At 40.4% G+C, this 23,731-nt stretch overlaps 1 protein-coding gene across 3 annotated transcripts; it reads right to left on the bottom strand.

Annotated features, from left to right (window-relative positions):
- Positions 1-678: 678 nt before the first annotated feature.
- Positions 679-22,867, bottom strand: LOC141643963 (pentatricopeptide repeat-containing protein At3g29230). 3 transcript variants are annotated; one of them, XR_012543809.1, is made up of 3 exons: positions 22,685-22,867; positions 19,908-21,921; positions 679-1,227 (listed from the first exon to the last, which is right to left on the bottom strand). XR_012543809.1 is itself a non-coding variant. In XM_074453371.1 (2 exons), exons 1-2 carry the CDS (start codon positions 22,845-22,847, stop codon positions 20,099-20,101), a joined length of 1,986 nt encoding a protein of 661 aa, XP_074309472.1. In that variant the 5' UTR covers positions 22,848-22,867; the 3' UTR covers positions 19,353-20,098. The 3 variants fall into 3 exon arrangements, 1 of the variants encoding a protein (XP_074309472.1); XR_012543808.1 differs by lacking the exon at positions 679-1,227 and adding an exon at positions 19,353-19,591 and having other exon boundaries at positions 19,891-21,921; XM_074453371.1 differs by lacking the exon at positions 679-1,227 and having other exon boundaries at positions 19,353-21,921.
- Positions 22,868-23,731: the final 864 nt, after the last annotated feature.

The following is a 23,731-nucleotide window of genomic DNA, read 5'->3' as shown; positions in this document are numbered from 1 at the left end:
GCACACATCCTTTCAGTTTACGGTTTTTTCCCATGGTACCCTTGTGGTTTGTCAATTTGTCCATGGTACCCCTCTTTTTAAGAATGTATATACAGTACCCCTGAGTTTCATTATTTGTGCCTAGTGTGCCACTGTCGTTACTATTTTCGTTAGTAGTCTACAATTGGGCAGGAAAACCTATTCCTAATGACTCTTATACTTCTAATTAATCCCCCTTTATCCTCCCTTATCACACACATTAGATCAAAAACCCTAATAAAGCTTCCTGTGTACTCTTTTTTTTTTTCCACCTTCAACAAAGTTCCTCCTTAATTCATTCATATCCAACAAAATTTCTCCTTAATTTATCTTCATCGTTTTGATTGTAAGCAAATTAATCTCATCCTTGTTGTTGATTATTCATCAAAGGTTATCTTTATAAAAAGGGTACGATTTTTTTCCGTAATAGATTATCAATTTTTTCATCAAACCAAAATTAACATGATATTCTATATGCTTAATAGTGATTTGATGATTGTAATTTTCTTTAAACATGCATTGATTTTTCCTATTTAATTAGGGTTTTAGTGACATGAACTTTGAATGGAGTTGTTCAATGGAAGTGTTGAATGTGTTTATTATAAAAGATGATGAGTAGCTGTTGGATGAGAAAATCGTATATTGCAAATCACAGAGGCATTTGGTGCAAACTCCATTTTTTAGTAAAGTTGTTAAAAACACAAATTTTCCCGCCAAAAAAGTTATGGGCCTTAATCTAACTCCGTTAGTCTTAAATTAACGCCCATGACCCAACAAGGGTACCATTGGCACAAACAACGAACCTCAAGGGTACCATAGACAAAGTGACAAACCACAGGGGTATCAAGTAATACCTCGCAAGATTTAGCAAGTATTACTTGATACCATCATACATATATTTCTGTGTCTAAACACGATTTTTGAGGAGTATTTATAGTGTCCTCCTACTTAGGTTACAAAAAAGGGGGAGTAAGACAAAACACGGGTAGCAGTGACCGCCAGCCGGTCAACCGGCGGCCGGCTGCCCCTCTGGCGCCGAGACATCTCAATTTTGAAGCTTTTGCATGACCAAGGTGACGCCCTGACGGTTGGCCGGCTGCCGGCTGGTCGGCCCAGGGACGTCCTCCGCTTTTTCCTCCCCTTTCTTCCTTGATAACTTCCTCGTGTGCCTTGTTTCTTGCCAAAATTTCCTTTAGCTAGCTCATTTACCTACAATCGAACACCGGAATCGGTAGTAGCGGGTATATGGGGCAAAATGCAAGAAAAAGGCCTAAGATTGTGCCTAAGTAGTCCAAAAGATTAGCAAAAAGAAGGGTAAAAAGGGGCCGAATGTTTATTCATCAAATCTCCCCACACTTAGTCCTTACTCGTCCCCGAGTAAGTCCTCAACCAACGTACAAGGCACTACTAAGATAAATACGGAGAGTGGGTGCACAATATAAGCATCACTCAACTACGCTACTAACTAAGCCGATCGAGTATTAGCGCACTCAACGCCCCTTCAACTCACAATTTGACACCCATGAGGGAAGAGTGCCTTATTGCAAGGCAAGTTGGGTCTTGTTACAAAATGGTGATGCATCTATCATGAAAGTACGTAATCAAGCAATAGAATACATCTAAAAAAAGGTCCACTTTCCTCATCTAAGTGGCCGGATTTTTCAAGCAACAAAACACGGTCTTGGTCGGGAGTACCGTCTCAGAAGTGCCGATTGAGGTGCCAACCCCCTAAGCATGGCTCAAGCTACCCTAATGTGACCAATGCCCAAGAAACAAATTCAAGAGCGGGGTAAGGGGAAGTGGGCAAGTCCGCCGAGAATTACTAAACCGACACGAGATTCAACCCAAAGACCCATGACTAAGGGGATCTAGGCAACGACATCCTCACGGTTTTCGCTCGTCACTCAATGAAAGAACAGGGTGATTTTTGTGATTAATAGTAACCAAAATCACTCAACTAACTCAACTAGCGAAAACGTGTCCGCAATCTAATGTGTAAGACCGTCCTATGTCCAATGAAATACAAACAATGATAAAAATGCATACAATATGAAGCAAAGGGTTGTAACTGTTGGAATATGTGTCCTCCGACAATAATGCGATCACAACTGTTGATCATGATGATCACATGTTTAAGTCTCATTATAAAGAATACAATTGGGAAGTAATATTCTACTGTCAACTGGTCCACACATATCGGTAATGATTGGCTGACTAGAGTTTGACATTACTTGTCGTGCGACGGTGGTGATCATTGATCCCCAGGTCATACCTAAAGGGCAACACTCTTAATGGATCAATTAATTGATCGTATAACGTTACGAGTCAATTAAATTATTTAAAATTGACGGACGATTTTGGAAGTAATATTTACGTGTCTCTTTGAAATTTGATTAAATGAGATACGGTCTAAATAATCGAATTGTTTCATTACTCAGATGAAATTATTGTTTAAGGAAACAATTTAAATTGAATGAATTATTATAAATACAAATTGTTGTGATTTATAATTGGTAAAATATTTTGGTACAAGTAATTATGAATTACTAGGTCGATTTTTGTATATAACGTATTTTTATTAATACGTTGATTTTTAATATGTTAAAAATACATAACAATTTTATGTGACATGTGACATATTGACAAATTGACAAAAATAAAATGGATTCCATTTTACATATGTACCGAAATTAAGGGAGGATTTAGGATAATATTATGTTTATTATGTGAGTGGTAAGCATAATGATTACCCTAATTGACTAGTCATGCAAACCTAGTGATCATTGTGAATAACAACTAGTGCATGCATTGGCTCCCTCTTCTCCCCTCTTCCACCTGGTTTTTGAGAAGAAAAACCACTTTGGTTTTCTTCTTATTTACCCATTATACACTACATATGAGATTAGTGCATAAGATATTATTCATTCATCTAAAATTTAAGTTTTAGAAAGATAAAAACTCTTCCTTCTCTCTAACCGAAATAATAGAGAGTTCCATAATATTTTTGGATCAATTTTTATGTTAAATTAATATTATTCTAGTATTCATAATATTAATTTAATTAAGAGTTTGCTTTGGGTATTATACTTTGGGAGGGATCCTATACTTGGATCCTAGTTCATCCATTGAGGAAAGCACAAGAATAAGAGAGAAGGAGATCTCTCTTGTGCCCAAATAAACCAAAATACCAATGTAAGATACAGATTTCTTCTTTATATTGATTATAGTTTGCATGCATAAGATCACCATTTAATTTTATGACAAATTAACATAAAACATATATGAATATGTTGAGTATATAGATCTACTTTTCCTTCAGTAACGGGGCTAGAGAGTAGGTCGAAACGGGATTGGTGCAAGCACCGTTTGGATATGTGGAGTTCAAATCAAGAATTGCCGACACATCTAAACCCATTTCTTATTGCAACATATGAGACACGTCTATGCCCTAACATAGCATGGATCACCAAAACTATGCAAAAATTGCATAAACCCAACTCAAATTGGAAAAACTCAAAAGTACTCCTCTTATTTCAACAAATGGTAACGTCTACACCGTAACAAAAACTCGGTTTCCCAAGTCATGCAAAAATTGTGTAAACCCGACTCATTTTAGAAAAACATCAATTTGCCCCTTTTATTTAGCAACGGCTTTTTCTACCCCGTTTAATAATGAGGAGGGGTGTTGCTTGCCTTTTTCTTTTCTTGACAATATATATATAACACAAGTAACTCATTTTTTGGATTTTTCATGACTTTTTCACTTTTCTATTTTGTTTTTCATTACCTTTTTCAAAACCTCTTATCTATTTACAATGCCGAAAACACCAAGCTTTTGACCCGAGTGGACACGTACATTATCCACCATCATAACCCAAATCACCTCCTACAACACAACTACAAAACCGACCAATTCTTGATTAAGGAAGAGTGGTTATGGAATGTAGTTATCTTGGTGGGTTTGCCAAATGAATAGGCTAAGGCTCAAGGGGGTGAATCAAAAAGGGAAATAATGGAAGGGAGAAAACAAGGCTATTTGGCTATGTGAGGTTCATATGCAAATGGACTTTTGCTTCATATCATGTGCACAAAAATGTAATGCAATTTCATAGTCTAAGGACGAAATGACACACTTGTGCGTCTTGATGTGACACGCCTCGCGAGTAGGCCTACTCTCAAACCTAGATGAGGGCGGGGTATGAATGTACCCACCCTAGGAGGCTCTACCTTTTCCTTTGAGTAGCTAAGTCGAGCCTAAGGTCTAGTCTACGGCCCTAGGTCTCACAAGATTAGTCTAAACTCATTGGTCAAGCCCGCTTCCCTCGGCTAACTAAGAGGTCACGGGTGCGGGTCACGGGGAGGGGGAAGGCACAATTGGGCACAAAAACTCATCATGGGGGTACTTGGTTCCCTTCCTAGACCATGTTCGTGCAGAACATTTATTTACAAACGGATGCAAGATTTCAAATTGAAAAACATGTATATACACGGACATATGCATGCGAGATTTGAACATAACAAGGAAACATGCAACAAGTCAACTAAACCTATCAACACATCAATCACCAACAATCCAATAGTTCCCCAAAGGAACATCCAAGGCACAAAAACCTGTCCTCCTCCATATTATACAACAATAAAAAGAGAGAAAACGGAAAAGGAGAAAGAGATAGGAACATGTATACCAATCGGTCTTCTAGTCTCCTTTTTGCCTCAAACGGTTGATGCATATGCCAAAGGTTAGCCAACAAACAACATATATATACAATGCAATGTTTTTGTGATTTTTTGAAATTTTTCAATTTTTAGTAATTTTTTGAATTTTATCAAATTTACAAGTATTTACCAATATAAACAAATATTCACAAGAGTGGATATTTCCCTCCCCACACTTGAGATGTACATTGTCCTCAATGAACAAAAGCATAGGGAGTGAAGAAGAAAAAGAAAAGGACATATTTTTGCATTTTTTTTTTTTGATTTTTTTGGAAATAAAAATAACATATTTTTGGTATTTTTGTTTTTGAAAAATTAAAATGACATGTTTTTGGGTTTTTAAATATAGGAATTTCCTCCCCACACTTATTTATTTACATTAATTCCAAATGAAAATAAATGTGTGGAGGAAATTAAAAATGAAAATGCATGTTTTTGTGTGTTTTTTTTTTTTAGGCCCTCCCCACACTTATTTATAGACATGGGAGGGCATTTAGAGAAATAAACGAACATGTTTTTGTTGGTTTTAGCAATTTTTTCAATTTTTTTGTGATTTTTAAAATAAGGATGCAATGCATGCTCTATTCTATATGCAATATTTAAATTACAATGCAAGTCATGCTAAGTGAATGCAATTACTAAATGTAACAATATATTACAAATTTGAAATCTAATGTAATCTTATATGAATGCAACTAAGTGAATTTCTAACTAAATGCATACTAAAAATTAAACATGAATGAGAGAATTTGGATTTAAGGGAGAGATCATACTTGTCATTTTGGATTTTCAAACGGGAGCATAAGCCTTATGATGGTGCAAGGCTATGAATTACCAAGAGCCACTCTACTCTTCCAACCAACAAGAAATTTTACAAATCTTCAAGAAATGGAGAGATGAAATATTAACAAAGGGTCATGGAACGAGATGCATAGGAAGCCACCATTGCCAAGAGCTCACATTTGAAAGTACCCTCTCCACTTCACCAACTCAATTATCAAAATCAATATCATCATCCAAATTGAAATCATCATTTCACGCGTCACGAATAACATCATCATCGGTACTCAAGTTCCACCCTCCTCCGGACCCCGACGCCCCCGCATCACCGTGGAATGTAGGAGCCACTCCACTATACCACGCACCACTCTCTTGATGAACCACGGGAGTAGGAAAGGCCGGGTTACCGAAGTAGTCCGACTGCATGTGGAGCCCTCCACGAATAGTCGGTGCGGTGTATCCTTGGGCGGGCCATTGGAAGTAATCCGGGTGCGGCCCATCCCTAGTGACAAACCCGCGGTGGGCATAATCATCATAAATAGGGAAGTTCCCTACTCCTTGGTTATAGTAGATATGGTCTAGCCTTTGGTTCACCGCGTCAAACCGAGTGTTCATTTCACTCTTCAATTCACCCAATCCCAAGTTCAAGTTGTCAAAGTACCCTACTAAAGTCGGGTCAAGGGGAGGGTATTGGTAGTTCGGTTGTTGAGACGTGGAAGGCATAGAGTGAGTGTCAAATTGTTGTGGCAAAGAGGTAAAAGTGGATGGGTGGGATTCCGAGGTCGGGCCGTGGCGTTCTCGCCGAGAAAGTGTTTGCCGGGCACCCCCGGTGTGGTCACGCTCATGTACCGAGAGGAGGTAACTAGATTGATCTTGCTTGATTGTTGTTGCCTTAGTATTTGGAAGGACAATTGAATCCTTGTCATCGATTTGCCAATACTCACGGTTATCGGCCGGGTCAACTTTAAACCATTCCAAAGAGTGGGTCAAGTAGAATTTTGAAAAGACATTGGGCTCTTGAACCGGGTTGTACAAAGACTCATCAAACCCACCTATATCCTTGGCCAATTGCGTGATCATCCCGCCCACAAATATTCCCACACTTTGATCCGGGAAATTTGCCAATTTCCGAAGGTGGAGTACAAAGTGGTGAGCTATGTTTATTTGAAACGGCTTGGGCTTTTGGAAAAGGTAAGAGTCAAGGATGTTTAGTTCATCGGTTCTAACGGCCCACGGTTCACTCCTAGCAAAGATAGTCCACCCCATGAATCGATGCCAAACCCTAATAGCCGGAAAATGAATAGAGTTGGCACTCCTTTTCCCTATCAGTGGGTTCTGCTTACCCGAAATAGCCTCCCAAACCCGAGAATGATGAAAATCAGCGGGTTCTCTATAAGAGTCCATGTAATTCAAACCGAAAGCTTTTCCAAACCTCTTCAAGGTCATAGTATGGTTGCGGTTCATAAGACGGAACCTAATTTCAACAATTTCACCGGTACTTCTCCTTTTATCCACTTGGAGTGAGCTCATAAATTCCCAAGTAAGGCAAGGGTAAGTCAATCGTTTAAGGGTATACAAGAATCCCATTCCAACCCCCCTAAATAGTTTCTTGGCATCGGTATCTATCCCTAAATCCTTCATAGTTTGGCTACAAATGAATTTAGTAGCATGAATGGGACGATTTTTGAATAAAAGGAACTTACGTTTTTGAGCCCCTGATGCGAAGACAAGATTAGGGAAGTCGGGATCGCGAGAATCCGTCACTGAGCCACCCCGACCGAGCCGAGTCCATAGCGGCCCTAGCCGTGTCCGCTCTTGTCCTCTTGGATGCCATCTTCAAGTAAGTTGAAAAGGTTGAGTGTTGGTGTGTGGGTTAATTAGGGAATTAGAGAGGATTTTTGTGTTGAGGGATTGTAGAGAGAGAGAGCGATTTTTAGAGAGTGGTGGGAATTTGGGTGGGTGAATGAATTTATAGAACCCGTAGAAATGGCATTGAGCCGGTGGGGTACCGGCCGCCGGCAGCCCGGCCCGTGGTCATTCAACATTTTTTCAAAAAATCGATTTTGAGTTTAAAAAATTGGATGTCTCGGCGCCGGTACGCCGACCGGCCGCCGGTCCACCGGCCCTCTGTCATCTCAGCATGATTTTGAAATTTTTTGATAGCCAAAATTCCTGACGCCTCGGCGCCGGTACGCTAACCGGCCGCCGGCCCACCTTCCCTCCGTCAAGCCTTCCAAAGTGGACGAAATGATGACTAACTACCTAAAATGCATGCTATATACAAATTCCATGGGTTGCCTCCCATGTAGCGCCCTTGTTTAATGTCGTAGGCTCGACCAAGTAAACAAGCCAACAACTTTCATGAAGAGGACGAAAAAACTTAATTGACTAGAAGGGTTTCAAGGATCTTCATCTCCCTTTGGACGGGATTGCCCACGTGATAGTGTTTTAGTCTTTGACCGTTTACTTTAAAAGTTCGGTCTCCTTGGCTTATTTCAACCGCCCCATGAGGGAAAGATCGGACAACGGTGAAGGGTCCGGTCCATTTCGACCTCAACTTCCCGGAAAAGAACTTCAAACGGGTATCATATAGTAGAACCAATTCACCCTCCTTGAACTCTCTCCTAACGATGCACTTGTCGTGAAATTTTTTCGTCCTTTCTTTGTACAACTTAGCATTCTCATAGGCTTCAAGCCTAAATTCCTCCAATTCGTTCAAATCAAGGAGTCTCTTCTCACCGGCCGCCTTCAAGTCATAGTTGAGATGCTTAATAGCCCAATATGCCTTGTGTTCAAGTTCCACCGGCAAATGACAAGCCTTGCCATACACCAATCGAAATGGTGAGGTACCGATTGGTATTTTGAAGGCCGTCCGGTAAGCCCACAAAGCATCATCAATCTTTAAGGACCAATCCTTTCTCGACTTGTTCACGGTTCTCTCAAGTATAGTCTTTAACTCCCGGTTGGAAATCTCGGCTTGCCCATTAGCTTGTGGATGGTAAGCAAGACTCTTCCTTTGTTGCACACCATACTTTCTCAACAAGGCTTCTAATGCTCTTTCTCCGAAATGTGTGCCACGATCGCTAATGAGGACTCTTGGAACCCCAAATCTTGGAAAAATGATCCTTTGAAGTAGCTTGATCACTTCCTTAGCATCACAAGTTTTGGTCGGGATGGCCTCAACCCACTTGCTTACATAGTCGACCGCCACAAGTATGTACTCATTTCCGAACGATGATGGGAAGGGACCTTGATAATCTATCCCCCACACATCAAAAAGCTCAACCTCAAGCATGAAATTCATTGGCATTTCATTTTTCCTTGTGATATTTCCACTCCTTTGACATTTATCACATCCTTTAACATAAAGGGCAACGTCACGGAATAGAGAGGGCCAAAAGAAACCGCATTGAAGTACTTTAGTCGCCGTTTTCTTGGAACTTGCATGGCCACCACAAGGTAAGTCATGGCAATGGCTCATTATGGAGGTAGCTTCCTCTCTCGGAACACACCTTCTTATCATCCCATCGGCACAAGACTTATACAAACATGGGTCATCCAAATAATAGTGTTTCACATCATGAAAGAACTTCTTCTTCTTGTGATAGTCATAATCATGAGGGATTATCCCGGAGACCAAATAATTGACAATATCCGCATACCATGGCGCCTCTCCCAAAATTAGGGACAACAAGTGATCATCGGGCAAATAATCATTGATAGGAAGCCCATTTTAAACATTGAGGTTGATTAACCGGGACAAATGGTCGGCCACCACATTTTGAACTCCTTTCTTATCCCTTATCTCCATGTCAAACTCTTGAAGAAGTAGTATCCACCTAATCAACCGAGGCTTGGACTCCTTTTTGATGAGCAAGTGTCTCAAATCAACATGATCGGTGAACACTATCACTTTAGCTCCCACCAAATAGGTCCGGAACTTCTCCATAGCAAAAACTACCGCCAAGAGTTCCTTTTCCGTAGTTGAGTAATTGGTTTGAGCTTCATCAAGAGTTTTGCTTGCATAATGAATTGCATGCACCTTTTCATCCTTCATTTGGCCTAAAACCGCGCCCAAGGCTTGATCGCTTGCATCGCACATTAGCTCAAATGGCAAGTTCCAATCCGGAGGTTGTATGATCGGAGCACTTGTCAAAGCTTCCTTCAACCTATTAAAAGCATCAAGACATCGGTTAGAGAACACAAAAGGAGTATCTTTGGCTAACAATTCGGTCAAAGGTCTCGCTATCTTGGAGAAGTCCTTGATGAAGCGGCGATAAAAGCCCGCATGTCCAAGGAAACTTCTCACCCCCTTGACATTGGTGGGAGGTGGGAGACTAGCAATGACCTCAACCTTAGCCTTATCAACTTCTATTCCACGATTGGACACTATGTGTCCCAACACAACACCTTCTTGTACCATAAAATGGCACTTCTCCTAATTGAGCACAAGGTGAGACTCTTGACACTTGTTTAAAATTTTCTCCAAATTTGCCAAACAACTTTCAAAACTTTTCCCAACAACCGAAAAATCATCCATGAAAACTTCCATTTCTTGTTCAACAAAATCGAAGAAAATGGACATCATAGCTCTTTGAAAAGTAGATGGTGCATTACATAGCCCAAATGGCATTCTCCTATATGCATAGGTGCCAAATGGACAAGTAAAGGTGGTCTTTTCTTGGTCACTTGGATGGATAGGGATTTGGAAGAATCCCGAATAGCCATCCAAGAAGCAAAAGTAGTTGTGTTGAACTAATCTTTCTAACATTTGGTCCATGAACGGTAAGGGAAAGTGATCCTCCCGGGTGGATTTGTTCAACTTCCTATAATCCACACACATCCTCCACCCGGTTACCGTCCTCGTGGGAATCAATTCATTTTTGTCATTTCGCACTACCGTCATTCCTCCTTTTTTGGGAACTACGTGAACCGGACTTACCCACCTACTATCCGAAATAGGATAGATAATGCCGGCATCAAGTAGCTTGAGGACCTCTTTCCTTACGACTTCTTTCATTATGGGGTTAAGCCTTCTTTGTGCCTCAATGGAGGATGCATCATCATTTTCAAGTAGAATTTTTGAGATGTATTCTATTGCTTGATTACGTGCTTTTATGAGTGCACAATGGTTGTTGTTATTATTGTTAAACCCTTGCCTTGCACTTGTGGATTCCCAAATTCCATTTGCTTGCTCATAGCATTCCTCTTAGAAGGGTGAAATCAAGGGACACCCAATGGGAGTATGCCCTTGTTCCCCACACAACTCACAAGACAAGACTTGTCTCATATCGGAGCTTGATGGTTTCGAATTTAGCAAAGCAACTTGTTGGGTGAGTTCATCTATCATACCCTTAACCTCCACATTCAAAACCGAATTAGAATCCTTGCTCTTGCCCTTTCTCAATTGCCTATCACTTCCCCATTCCATAGTTCTTGAGGCCATCTCCTCAGTCACTAACCTGTCAATTTGGTCTCCGGGATAATCCCTCATGATTATGACTATCACAAGAAGAAGAAGTTCTTTCATGATGTGAAACACTATTATTTGGATAACCCATGTTTGTATAAGTCTTGTGCCGATGGGATGATAAGAAGGTGTGTTCCGAGAGAGGAAGCTACCTTCATAATGAGCCATTGCCATGACTTACCTTGTGGTGGCCATGCAAGTTCCAAGAAAACGGCCACTAAAGTACTTCAATGCGGTTTCTTTTGGCCTTCTCTATTCCGTGACGTTGCCCTTTATGTTAAAGGATGTGATAAATGTCAAAGGAGTGGAAATATCACAAGGAAACATGAAATGCCAATGAATTTCATGCTTGAGGTTGAGCTTTTTGATGTGTAGGGGATAGATTATCAAGGTCCCTTCCCATCATCGTTCGGAAATGAGTACATACTTGTGGCGGTCGACTATGTAAGCAAGTGGGTTGAGGCCATCCCGACCAAAACTTGTGATGCTAAGGAAGTGATCAAGCTACTTCAAAGGATCATTTTTCCAAGGTTTGGGGTTCCAAGAGTCCCCATTAGCGATCATGGCACACATTTCGGAGAAAGAGCATTAGAAGCCTTGTTGAGAAAGTATGGTGTGCAACAAAGGAAGAGTCTTGTTTACCATCCACAAGCTAATGAGCAAGCCGAGATTTCCAACCGGGATTTAAAGACTATACTTGAGAGAACCGTGAACAAGTCGAGAAAGGATTGGTCCTTAAAGATTGATGATGCTTTGTGGGCTTACCGGACGACCTTCAAAACACCAATCGGTACCTCACCATTCCGATTGGTGTATGACAAGGCTTGTCATTTGCCGGTGGAACTTGAACACAAGGCATATTGGGCTATCAAGCATCTCAACTATGACTTGAAGGCGACCGGTGAGAAGAGACTCCTTGATTTGAACGAATTGGAGGAATTTAGGCTTGAAGCCTATGAGAATGCTAAGTTGTACAAAGAAAGGACGAAAAAATTTCACGACAAGTGCATCGTTAGGAGAGAGTTCAAGGAGGGTGAATTGGTTCTACTATATGATACCCGTTTGAAGTTCTTTTCCGGGAAGTTGAGGTCGAAATGGACCGGACCCTTCACCGTTGTCCGATCTTTCCCTCATGGGGCGGTTGAAATAAGCCAAGGAGACCGAACGTTTAAAGTAAACGGTCAAAGACTAAAACACTATCACGTGGGAAATCCCGTCCAAAGGGAGATGAAGATCCTTGAAACCCTTCTAGTCAATTAAGTTTTTTCGTCCTCTTCATGAAAGTTGTTGGCTTGTTTACTTGGTCGAGCCTACAACATTAAATAAGGGCGCTACATGGGAGGCAACCCATGGAATTTGTATATAGCATGCATTTTAGGTAGTTAGTCATCATTTCGTCCACTTTGGAAGGCTTGACGGAGGGAAGGTGGGCCGGCGGCCGGTTAGCGTACCGGCGCCGAGGCGTCAGGAATTTTGGCTATCAAAAAATTTCAAAATCATGCTGAGATGACAGAGGGTCGGTGGACCGGCGGCCGGTCGGCGTACCGGCGCCGAGACATCCAATTTTTTAAACTCAAAATCGATTTTTTGAAAAAATGTTGAATGACCACGGGCCGGGCTGCCGGCGGCCGGTACCCCACCGGCTCAATGCCATTTCTACGGGTTCTATAAATTCATTCACCCACCCAAATTCCCACCACTCTCTAAAAATCGCTCTCTCTCTCTACAATCCCTCAACACAAAAATCCTCTCTAATTCCCTAATTAACCCACACACCAACACTCAACCTTTTCAACTTACTTGAAGATGGCATCCAAGAGGACAAGAGCGGACACGGCTAGGGCCGCTATGGACTCGGCTCAATTCGGGGTGGCTAAGTGACGGATTCCTCGCCAGATCCCGACTTCCCTAATCTTGTCTTCGCATCCGGGGCTCAAAAACGTAAGTTCCTTTTATTCAAAAATCGTCCCATTCATGCTACTAAATTCATTTGTAGCCAAACTATGAAGGATTTAGGGATAGATACCGATGCCAAGAAACTATTTAGGGGGGTTGGAATGGGATTCTTGTATACCCTTAAACGATTGATTTACCCTTGCCTTACTTGGGAATTTATGAGCTCACTCCAAGTGGATAAAAGGAGAAGTACCGGTGAAATTGTTGAAATTAGGTTCCGTCTTATGAACCGCAACCATACTATGACCTTGAAGAGGTTTGGAAAAGCTTTCGGTTTGAATTACATGGACTCTTATAGAGAACCCGCCGATTTTCATCATTCTCGGGTTTGGGAGGCTATTTCGGGTAAGCCCGAACCCACAATAGGGAAAAGGAGTGCCAACTCTATTCATTTTCCGGCTATTAGGGTTTGGCATCGATTCATGGGGTGGACTATCTTTGCTAGGAGTGAACCGTGGGTCGTTAGAACCGATGAACTAAACATCCTTGACTCTTACCTTTTCCAAAAGCCCAAGCCGTTTCAAATAAACATAGCTCACCACTTTGTACTCCACCTTCGGAAATTGGCAAATTTCCCGGATCAAAGTGTGGGAATATTTGTGGGCGGGATGATCACGCAATTGGCCAAGGATATAGGTGGGTTTGATGAGTCTTTGTACAACCCGGTTCAAGAGCCCAATGTCTTTTCAAAATTCTACTTGACCCACTCTTTGGAATGGTTTAAAGTTGACCCGGCCGATAACCGTGAGTATTGGCAAATCGATGACAAGGATTCAATTGTCCTTCCAAATACTAAGGCAACAACAATCAAGCAAGATCAATCTAGTTACCTCCTCTCGGTACATGAGCGTGACCACACCGGGGTGCCCAAAACACTTTCTCGGCGAGAACGCCACGGCCCGACCTCGGAATCCCACCCATCCACTTTTACCTCTTTGCCACAACAATTTGACACTCACTCTATGCCTTCCACGTCTCAACAACCGAACTACCAATACCCTCCCCTTGACCCGACTTTAGTAGGGTACTTTGACAACTTGAACTTGGGATTGGGTGAATTGAAGAGTGAAATGAACACTCGGTTTGACGCGGTGAACCAAAGGCTAGACCATATCTACTATAACCAAGGAGTAGGGAACTTCCCTATTTATGATGATTATGCCCACCGCGGGTTTGTCACTAGGGATGGGCCGCACCCGGATTACTTCCAATGGCCCGCCCAAGGATACACCGCACCGACTATTCGTGGAGGGCTTCACATGCAATCGGACTACTTGGTAACCCGGCCTTTCCTACTCCCGTGGTTCATCAAGAGAGTGGTGCGTGGTATAGTGGAGTGGCTCCTACATTCCACGGTGATGCGGGGGCGTCGGGGTCCGGAGGAGGGTGGAACTTGAGTACCGATGATGATGTTATTCGTGACGCGTGAAATGATGATTTCAATTTGGATGATGATATTGATTTTGATAATTGAGTTGGTGAAGTGGAGAGGGTACTTTCAAATGTGAGCTCTTGGCAATGGTGGCTTCCTATGCATCTCGTTCCATGACCCTTTGTTAATATTTCATCTCTCCATTTCTTGAAGATTTGTAAAATTTCTTGTTGGTTGGAAGAGTAGAGTGGCTCTTGGTAATTCATAGCCTTGCACCATCATAAGGCTTATGCTCCCGTTTGAAAATCCAAAATGACAAGTATGATCTCTCCCTTAAATCCAAATTCTCTCATTCATGTTTAATTTTTAGTATGCATTTAGTTAGAAATTCACTTAGTTGCATTCATATAAGATTACATTAGATTTCAAATTTGTAATATATTGTTACATTTAGTAATTGCATTCACTTAGCATGACTTGCATTGTAATTTAAATATTGCATATAGAATAGAGCATGCATTGCATCCTTATTTTAAAAATCACAAAAAAATTGAAAAAATTGCTAAAACCAACAAAAACATGTTCGTTTATTTCTCTAAATGCCCTCCCATGTCTATAAATAAGTGTGGGGAGGGCCTAAAAAAAAAACACACAAAAACATGCATTTTCATTTTTAATTTCCTCCACACATTTATTTTCATTTGGAATTAATGTAAATAAATAAGTGTGGGGAGGAAATTCCTATATTTAAAAACCCAAAAACATGTCATTTTAATTTTTCAAAAACAAAAATACCAAAAATATGTTATTTTTATTTCCAAAAAAATCAAAAAAAAAAATGCAAAAATATGTCCTTTTCTTTTTCTTCTTCACTCCCTATGCTTTTGTTCATTGAGGACAATGTACATCTCAAGTGTGGGGAGGGAAATATCCACTCTTGTGAATATTTGTTTATATTGGTAAATACTTGTAAATTTGATAAAATTCAAAAAATTACTAAAAATTGAAAAATTTCAAAAAATCACAAAAACATTGCATTGTATATATATGTTGTTTGTTGGCTAACCTTTGGCATATGCATCAACCGTTTGAGGCAAAAAGGAGACTAGAAGACCGATTGGTATACATGTTCCTATCTCTTTCTCCTTTTCCGTTTTCTCTCTTTTTATTGTTGTATAATATGGAGGAGGACGGGTTTTTGTGCCTTGGATGTTCCTTTGGGGAACTATTGGATTGTTGGTGATTGATGTGTTGAAAGGTTTAGTTGACTTGTTGCATGTTTCCTTGTTATGTTCAAATCTCGCATGCATATGTCCGTGTATATACATGTTTTTCAATTTGAAATCTTGCATCCGTTTGTAAATAAATGTTCTGCACGAACATGGTCTAGGAAGGGAACCAAGTACCCCCATGATGAGTTTTTGTGCCCAATTGTGCCTTCCCCCTCCCCGTGACTCGCACCCGTGACCTCTTAGTTAGCCGAGGGAAGCGGGCTTGACCAATGAGTTTAGACTAATCTTGTGAGACCTAGGGCCGTAGACTAGACCTTAGGCTCGACTTAGCTACTCAAAGGAAAAGGTAGAGCCTCCTAGGGTGGGTACATTCATACCCCGCCCTCATCTAGGTTTGAGAGTAGCCCTACTGCTCGCGAGGCGTGTCACATCAAGACGCACAAGTGTGTCATTTCGTCCTTAGACTATGAAATTGCATTACATTTTTGTGCACATGATATGAAGCAAAAGTTCATTTGCATATGAACCTCACATAGCCAAATAGCCTTGTTTTCTCCCTTCCATTATTTCCCTTTTTGATTCACCCCCTTGAGCCTTAGCCTATTCATTTGGCAAACCCACCAAGATAGCTACATTCCATAACCACTCTTCCTTAATCAAGAATTGGTCGGTTTTGTAGTTGTGTTGTAGGAGGTGATTTGGGTTATGATGGTGGATAATGTACGTGTCCACTCGGGTCAAAAGCTTGGTGTTTTCGGCATTGTAAATAGATAAGAGGTTTTGAAAAAGGTAATGAAAAACAAAATAGAAAAGTGAAAAAGTCATGAAAAATCCAAAAAATGAGTTACTTGTGTTATATATATATTGTCAAGAAAAGAAAAAGGCAAGCAACACCCCTCCTCATTATTAAACGGGGTAGAAAAAGCCGTTGCTAAATAAAAGGGGCAAATTGATGTTTTTCCAAAATGAGTCGGGTTTACACAATTTTTGCATGACTTGGGAAACCGAGTTTTTGTTACGGTGTAGACGTTACCATTTGTTGAAATAAGAGGAGTACTTTTGAGTTTTTCCAATTTGAGTTGGGTTTATGCAATTTTTGCATAGTTTTGGTGATCCATGCTATGTTAGGGCATAGACGTGTCTCATATGTTGCAATAAGAAATGGGTTTAGATGTGTCGGCAATTCTTGATTTGAACTCCACATATCCAAACGGTGCTTGCACCAATCCCGTTTCGACCTACTCCCTAGCCCCGTTACAACCCTTTGCTTCATATTGTATGCATTTTTATCATTGTTTGCATTTCATTGGACATAGGACGGTCTTACACATTAGATTGCGGACACGTTTTCGCTAGTTGAGTTAGTTGAGTGATTTTGGTTACTATTAATCACAAAAATCACCATGTTCTTTCATTGAGTGACGAGCGAAAACCGTGAGGATGTCGTTGCCTAGGTCCCCTTAGTCATGGGTCTTTGGGTTGAATCTCGTGTCGGTTTAGTAATTCTCGGCGGACTTGCCCTCTTCCCCTTACCCCGCTCTTGAATTTGTTTCTTGGGCATTGGTCACATTAGGGTAGCTTGAGCCATGCTTAGGGGGTTGACACCTAAATTGGCACTTCTGAGACGGTACTCCCGACCAAGACCGTGTTTTGTTGCTTGAAAAATCCGGCCACTTAGATGAGGTAAGTGGACCTTTTTTTAGATGTATTCTATTGCTTGATTACGTGCTTTCATGATAGATGCATCACCATTTTGTAGCAAGACCCAACTTGCCTTGCAATAGGGCACTCTTCCCTCATGGGTGTCAAATTGTGAGTTGAAGGGGCGTTGAGTATGCTAATACTCGATCGGCTTAGTTAGTAGCGTAGTTGAGTGATGCTTATATTGTGCACCCACTCTCCGTATTTATCTTAGTAGTGCCATGTACGTTGGTTGAGGACTTACTCGGGGACGAGTAAGGACTAAGTGTGGGGAGATTTGATGAATAAACATTCGGCCCCTTTTTACCCTTCTTTTTGCTAATCTTTTGGACTACTTAGGCACAATCTTAGGCCTTTTTCTTGCGTTTTGCCCCATATTCCCGCTACTACCGATTCCGGTGTTCGATTGTAGGTAAATGAGCTAGCTAAAGGAAATTTTGGCAAGAAACAAGGCACACGAGGAAGTTAGCAAGGAAGAAAGGGGAGGAAAAAGCGGAGGACGTCCCTGGGCCGACCAGCCGGCCAACCGGCAGGGCGTCACCTTGGTCATGCAAAAGCTTCAAAATTGAGATGTCTCGGCGCCGGAGGGGCAGCCGGCCGCCGGTTGACCGGCTGGCGGTCACTGCTACCCGTGTTTTGTCTTAATCCCCCTTTTTGTAACCTAAGTAGGAGGACACTATAAATACTCCCCAAAAATCGTGTTTAGACACAGAACCCTAGATCTAAATTTATTTCCTCTTCCAAGTTTGGATCTTGTTAATTACATTACTAATCATTCCTTAATTAGACAAGTTCTTAAATTAGTGAGTAATAGAAATTGGGTTGTAAGAAGATTGAAGGTTCCTCCTTCTTTATTATTCTATCCTAATTCCTTTCTTGCTATTGGAGTTGGTATTACTTCTCTCCTTATTTTCATTAGTTTACATTTGCTTTTTCCTTTAAGTTTGTTGATTGTTTATGTTAAATTTGCATCTTTGTTGTTTGATTGTTATTGTTTTCACTCTTGTTCATTTCCTCTTTGTTCATCCTTGTTATTTTCACCCAAAGATTTAGTCTTTGATTTACTTGAGTTAAGGATTGAATCTTTGAGTTGTTTTTGTTAAAGATTGTGTCTTTTGGTTTAATCATCCTCATTACTAGATTAAATTATCTTTCTTCTTAATTATTGTTGGATTGTTGCATGTTTAGAAGTAGAATTCATCCTTCCATTATGTTTATGCTTAAAGACTCCATCTTTATTGTTAATCTTGCCTTTAGAAACATGATTAGTGAGTAGTCCTCTTCTAGGACTCGGTTTGACCCGGTATGGGTAATTTCACTAATTAAATCTCATTAAGGCTAATTATTTGGGGGAAATTGGTGAGGGTAGTTTAGAGGAATTGCATGGTTAAGGATTGACTTTTGGGTAGTGTCGACTTGTGACCCTTGTCCACCAACGGGAGTTGGTTAGGTCGTAAATTGGATACCCGAAATTTGACCTTGTCACCAACTAAGGTTGAGACCGGAAGGGAGAACCGAGGGAGGGTGCCTCTAGACTAGCGTTTGAAATCGACCTCCGGAAGGAGTGGGATGACTCGGAATACGATGAGTACTTAATGATCTTGACCAAATTCTTGACCTCCTTGGAAAAATGCATGTTTTCGTGGTTGTTGGGTTTTGAGTTAGGAATACCGACTCTCGAACCCAGAAGGGGGGTTAGTTGGAGTAGCTAGTGTCCTTTTGCGAACCCGGAAGGGAGGTTCTAGGCGAATTAGAGCCATCTCCCCCTTACCATTCTACCCTTTTTTATTAGCCGAGAGAATTAGCATGTGGAATTACGCATATTCGTGGGAGAACCGAGTTCTAGCCTTTCCCATTATTTGATCTTTTCTTAATCCTTTAGCTTGTTCTTTGCTTGTCCAGTTTTTAGTCTTTTAAGTTGCTAGTTTAGTGCTAGTTCGTTACAACCTCCCTATTTTATTTCGACTTAGCTAACCTCGTGAATTAGAACGATTAGTAGTCCACCTACTCCTTGTGGGATCGACCCTCTAAAGTGTACAACGATAAAATCGTGCACTTGCGAGGTATTACTTGATACCATCATACATATATTTCAGAGAGAGAATAATAATCACAAAAGACCAATCAGGTTAGCAAAATTGAACTAGGAATGGCAATGGCCCATGTCCAGTGGTACATAGATTACTCGGAAAATCATAACCACGAGACAAATTGACTGATATCATAAGATTTAGCAAGTACTCGTAGTTATTAAAAGACATCTTTAACAAATCAAGAGGAGAATAAACTCTAAAGTCTAAATGACAAAGAAATAAGGTACAAAAATAAAGATTTCATGAGCAGACACTTAGGGTATGTTTGGATAGCAAAAGTGGAGGGAAAGGAAGGGGAGGGGGAAGGAGGGAAGAGAAAGGGAGGTAAGGGAAGGGGAGGGCAAATGGGGCGTGGGTGTTTGGATACAATTACTTCTAAATCTTGTCTATTATAGAGAGATTTTGATTTACTTTGGAGGAGGGAAAATGGATCCCTCCAAATCTCTTCCCCTCCATTCCCTTCCACACTTATTTGCTATCCAAACAAGGGATTTTAAATCCCCTACTCTCCCTCTCTTTCGTTTCCCTCCAAATCTCTCAATCCAAACACACCCTTAGTATTGACTAACCTGGATTAAAACAGAATGGGCACTTAGGTTGCAAGAGCCCATGTGATCAAATGAGAAAGGCCTCCGGAATCTTGAATGTTGTGTGCTCAAAGCTGGAGTCCAGAAAATGGAATATATACACAGTTTATCGAAGACCTGCAAATATAACAAAATATGAACCTCGCTCACTTGGCTTGGGTTGCCTATTATTTTTAAGCTTCCAGTTGAATATCCAAATCCTCAAGTTGACAGGTTAGTGACTGGGTTAGCTCGGTCAAATCTCTCAAACAAGTGTAGATTTCCTCAGTTTTGGGATGCCTCTCATCGAACGAATAGAATTCGACCACATTGTCAAGAACCTCTATCATACTATATCCAGGTGCATTCCTAAATCTGGTATGCTTCATCGCAACTTTTAGCTTTGACAAAGTTTCCCATTCCCCAGCTTCCCCATAAATGTTAGACAACATAAGATAGTTTGCTGGGTTCCCAGGTTCAAGCTGGTTTAGACGACTGAGAGCGAGCTCAGCTACTTCAATATTCTTGTGAACCCTTGAAGCCCCGAGTAAAGATGCCCAAATGACTGCATCAGGCATTATGGGCATTGTGTTCACCACATTGAGGGCCTCACACAAACTACCAGCTCGGGCATATAAATCCACTAGACAGCCGTAATGCTCAATCTCAGGGGTAATAGAGTAACTAGCCATGCTCCGGAAATAAGCAAGCCCCTTATCAATCAAACCCATGTGAGTACAGGCACAAAGAACAGCAATAAAGGTTACCCCATCAGGTCGTACTCCTGCATTTTTCATGTCATCGAAAACGGTTAGGGCATCTAGGGCATGGCCATGCATGGCTAATCCTCCAATCATAGTGTTCCAAGATATCAAGTCTTTTCTTACCATGCCTTTGAACACATAGATAGCACTTTTTATCTCCCCACATTTTGCATACATGTCCACCAGAGCATTTTCTACGAAAATGTTTTGTCCATATCCCTTTCGTTGGGCATACACATGTAACCACCTCCCAAGATCAAGTGCTCCCAATCTTGCACATGCGGATATTACAGTAACCAAGGTAGCATCATTTGCATCTACATCAGCTTCGGATAGCATTTGCTGGAAAGTGGTCAACACGTCAATGAAGCGGGATATGTGTGCGTATGCACTAATTATACCATTCCAAGAGAAAACATTTCTCTTTGGCATCTCATTAAATAATTTCTCACAAGCCTCAATTTGCCCATTGTTGGCGTAACCACTCAACATAGTATTCCAGGACATTACGTCCTTGTGGGGCATTTTCTTAAAGAGCGTATAAGCAGTTTCCATCTCTCCCTTCTCAATGTAGCCTGAGACCATAATATTCCACAAAACAACATCTTTTTCAGGAGCCAGGTCAAAAATACTTTGTGCTGCCACCATTTGACCACACATAATAAACCCACTTATCATTTTGGTCCATGCAACGATATTTCTCAATGACATTTCATCAAAGACCTTGTACGCTTGCCCACTTTTACCAGCTCCAGAATACATCTCAATCAAAGTGTTACCCACATATTGGTTTGTTCTAAATCCATTTTTAGTCACAACAGAATGCACCTGCTGACCTTCACACAATGCCGACAATTTTCCACAAGATTTCAACACCATTGGAAAGGTATAACAGCTGGGTTTAACATTAAGTTCTACCATTTTCACAAACAAAGAAACTACCTCTTTATATTGACCATTGTTGTTGTACCCCTTGAACATTACATTATATGTTACATCATTTGGATCAAGCATTTGATCAAACATGCAGCGGCCATATCTCATATTCTTCAAGTCTGCACATACTGAAATTAGGTTGGGAATCACAAACCGACTGTGCTGCAGACCGTTAACAATGACCTGAGCATGAATCTGATGAAGGTAATTACTGTTGCTACATGATTTTGCCAAAGCAATGAATTTCTCTTCCAAACGAATGAGCAGTGACTTTGAGGCTATTGTTAGCGCAATCGTTGCAGACTTCTTTCCACAAACTGCAAAAGACACAGATAATCACTAAAAAAAGCAAATCATTACAATACCGTAAAAACACATCGCTGTAGACCAATAAATCCCACACAACTACACAAGTCTCCTTACTCTCCTATATGACCGGTGTGGGACATTTGCAATGGATCGTATCAGTACAACGGAACATAGGCCCCAACGAGTCACAAATTTATATCAGTTCAAGTAGGGGAAATTTGCCAAGAATGATCAGAAGTTTGTCTAAGGAATCCAAATTGTTCCAAAGTTTAAATCTTCCGAAAATAATCCAAAAAGTGATTCATTTACTTTCATCTTGCATTGATTTTGACTATTAGCACGAAATCAATCACCTCTTTCTGTGAGTTCAATGTCTTCGTTTCAATTATTTGTTTATTTCTAAAGAATATAAAACGTAAACAAATGATTGAGACGAAGAGAGTACAATTTATCCGAAATGGTGCTAATTACACGAATCACAAATGTAAATCAATCACTATTTTTTGTATAGAGAGCGCAATAAAAGCTTTCCGTCCCAATCATATGTTTAATTTCGAAAGAATATAAAAGGCGAACAAATGATTGGGAGTTTGGGACGAAAGGAGTATAATTTGTCGAGACGGTGCTGCGAATTACACAAATCGCAAATGTAAATAAGCAGAAATTGAACATTATAAATTCTAAATTAACAATATGAACAATCAATTAAAAATCACGTTTAAAGTAGGGATAAAATAAATATCAAGGGAGAAATAGTGAGTGTTGACTTACGGTGTGTTGGTGGTCGTCGGAAATCGAGGTGATGCGGTGACGCCGGTGGTGGTTGGGAAGGAGATAGGGAGAGTAGGAGACTGCGTTTTTGAGTAGTGAATCCTAGTGATAGATACAATCCGAGTGAGTGTTCTTTTACACAACTCCCAGATAGAGGGCTCATAACGAACCGAGTCGGGTACAAGCTCGTCTAAAGTCTTGAGTCAAACTCGAGCTCATTCGATCTTGAAAAAAATTGGGTTTTGTTATTAAATGTTTGAATTTAGATTAACTTTAAATAAAACTGTTAAATTTTTTAGTTTTTTTTTATCTTTAATATTGTTTCAATAACTTGGAATTCAAACTCTCTCTAATACTAAAAGAATAAGAAATCTTCAATTTTTCCCGCCTAAATGAATTTGGCTATAATTGGGCTTTCTATATATCGTATCTGTAATTGGGCTTTTAATATATCATATCTGTAATTAGGCTTTCATTATACTTTATTATATCTACAATTGAATTATACTGAACTTTTCCTTTTCCACCGATGAATACAAAATATTAATAATGATAAATTTTACAATTAAATATCAAATTGAGTTAAATATCAGGTTTTATAACTGTCACTTCGTATTTTCTTTGATATTCCTATCTAAAAAATCATGCATTCACGCGGGATCCATACTAGTTATGTAAGAAGATGTTAATCTAACTTATTTCTTATCCTGGCCAACCCGAAACCCGTACAAATTTGACTAAATCTGTATTTTACTCGCATAAATGGCTGAACCTGTAACCCAAATATGCATGACCCATTGCGAGAGGTCCTATTTATAAGAAAAGAAAAGGATGCAAGATATGTACGAAATACTAAATACATGAATTGTATGGATGTGCCGAATCTCAATTATTGATTGTTTTAAGAAAGTCTAAAACTACTCATTTAAAAATAATCACACTCACCCAACTAACTAGTTAATGCTCAAACTCTACACACAAACCCACAAAATCCAGTCCAAATACCGCCACTATTAGACCAAAATCCGTATTTAATCACCTCTATGC

This window comes from Silene latifolia, chromosome 2, assembly GCF_048544455.1.
Source record: "Silene latifolia isolate original U9 population chromosome 2, ASM4854445v1, whole genome shotgun sequence".
NCBI lineage: Eukaryota > Viridiplantae > Streptophyta > Magnoliopsida > Caryophyllales > Caryophyllaceae > Silene > Silene latifolia.
This window is presented reverse-complemented; position numbering and strand designations above follow the sequence as displayed.

Excerpts from the sequence above, each read along its gene's own strand:
- LOC141643963 (XM_074453371.1), bottom strand. The coding sequence starts at position 22,847 with ATGAGCCCTCTATCTGGGAGTTGTGTAAAAGAACACTCACTCGGATTG. Across the intron at positions 21,922-22,684 it reads CCGACGACCACCAACACACC|TTTGTGGAAAGAAGTCTGCA; the intron begins GTAAGTCAACAC and ends TGTCTTTTGCAG.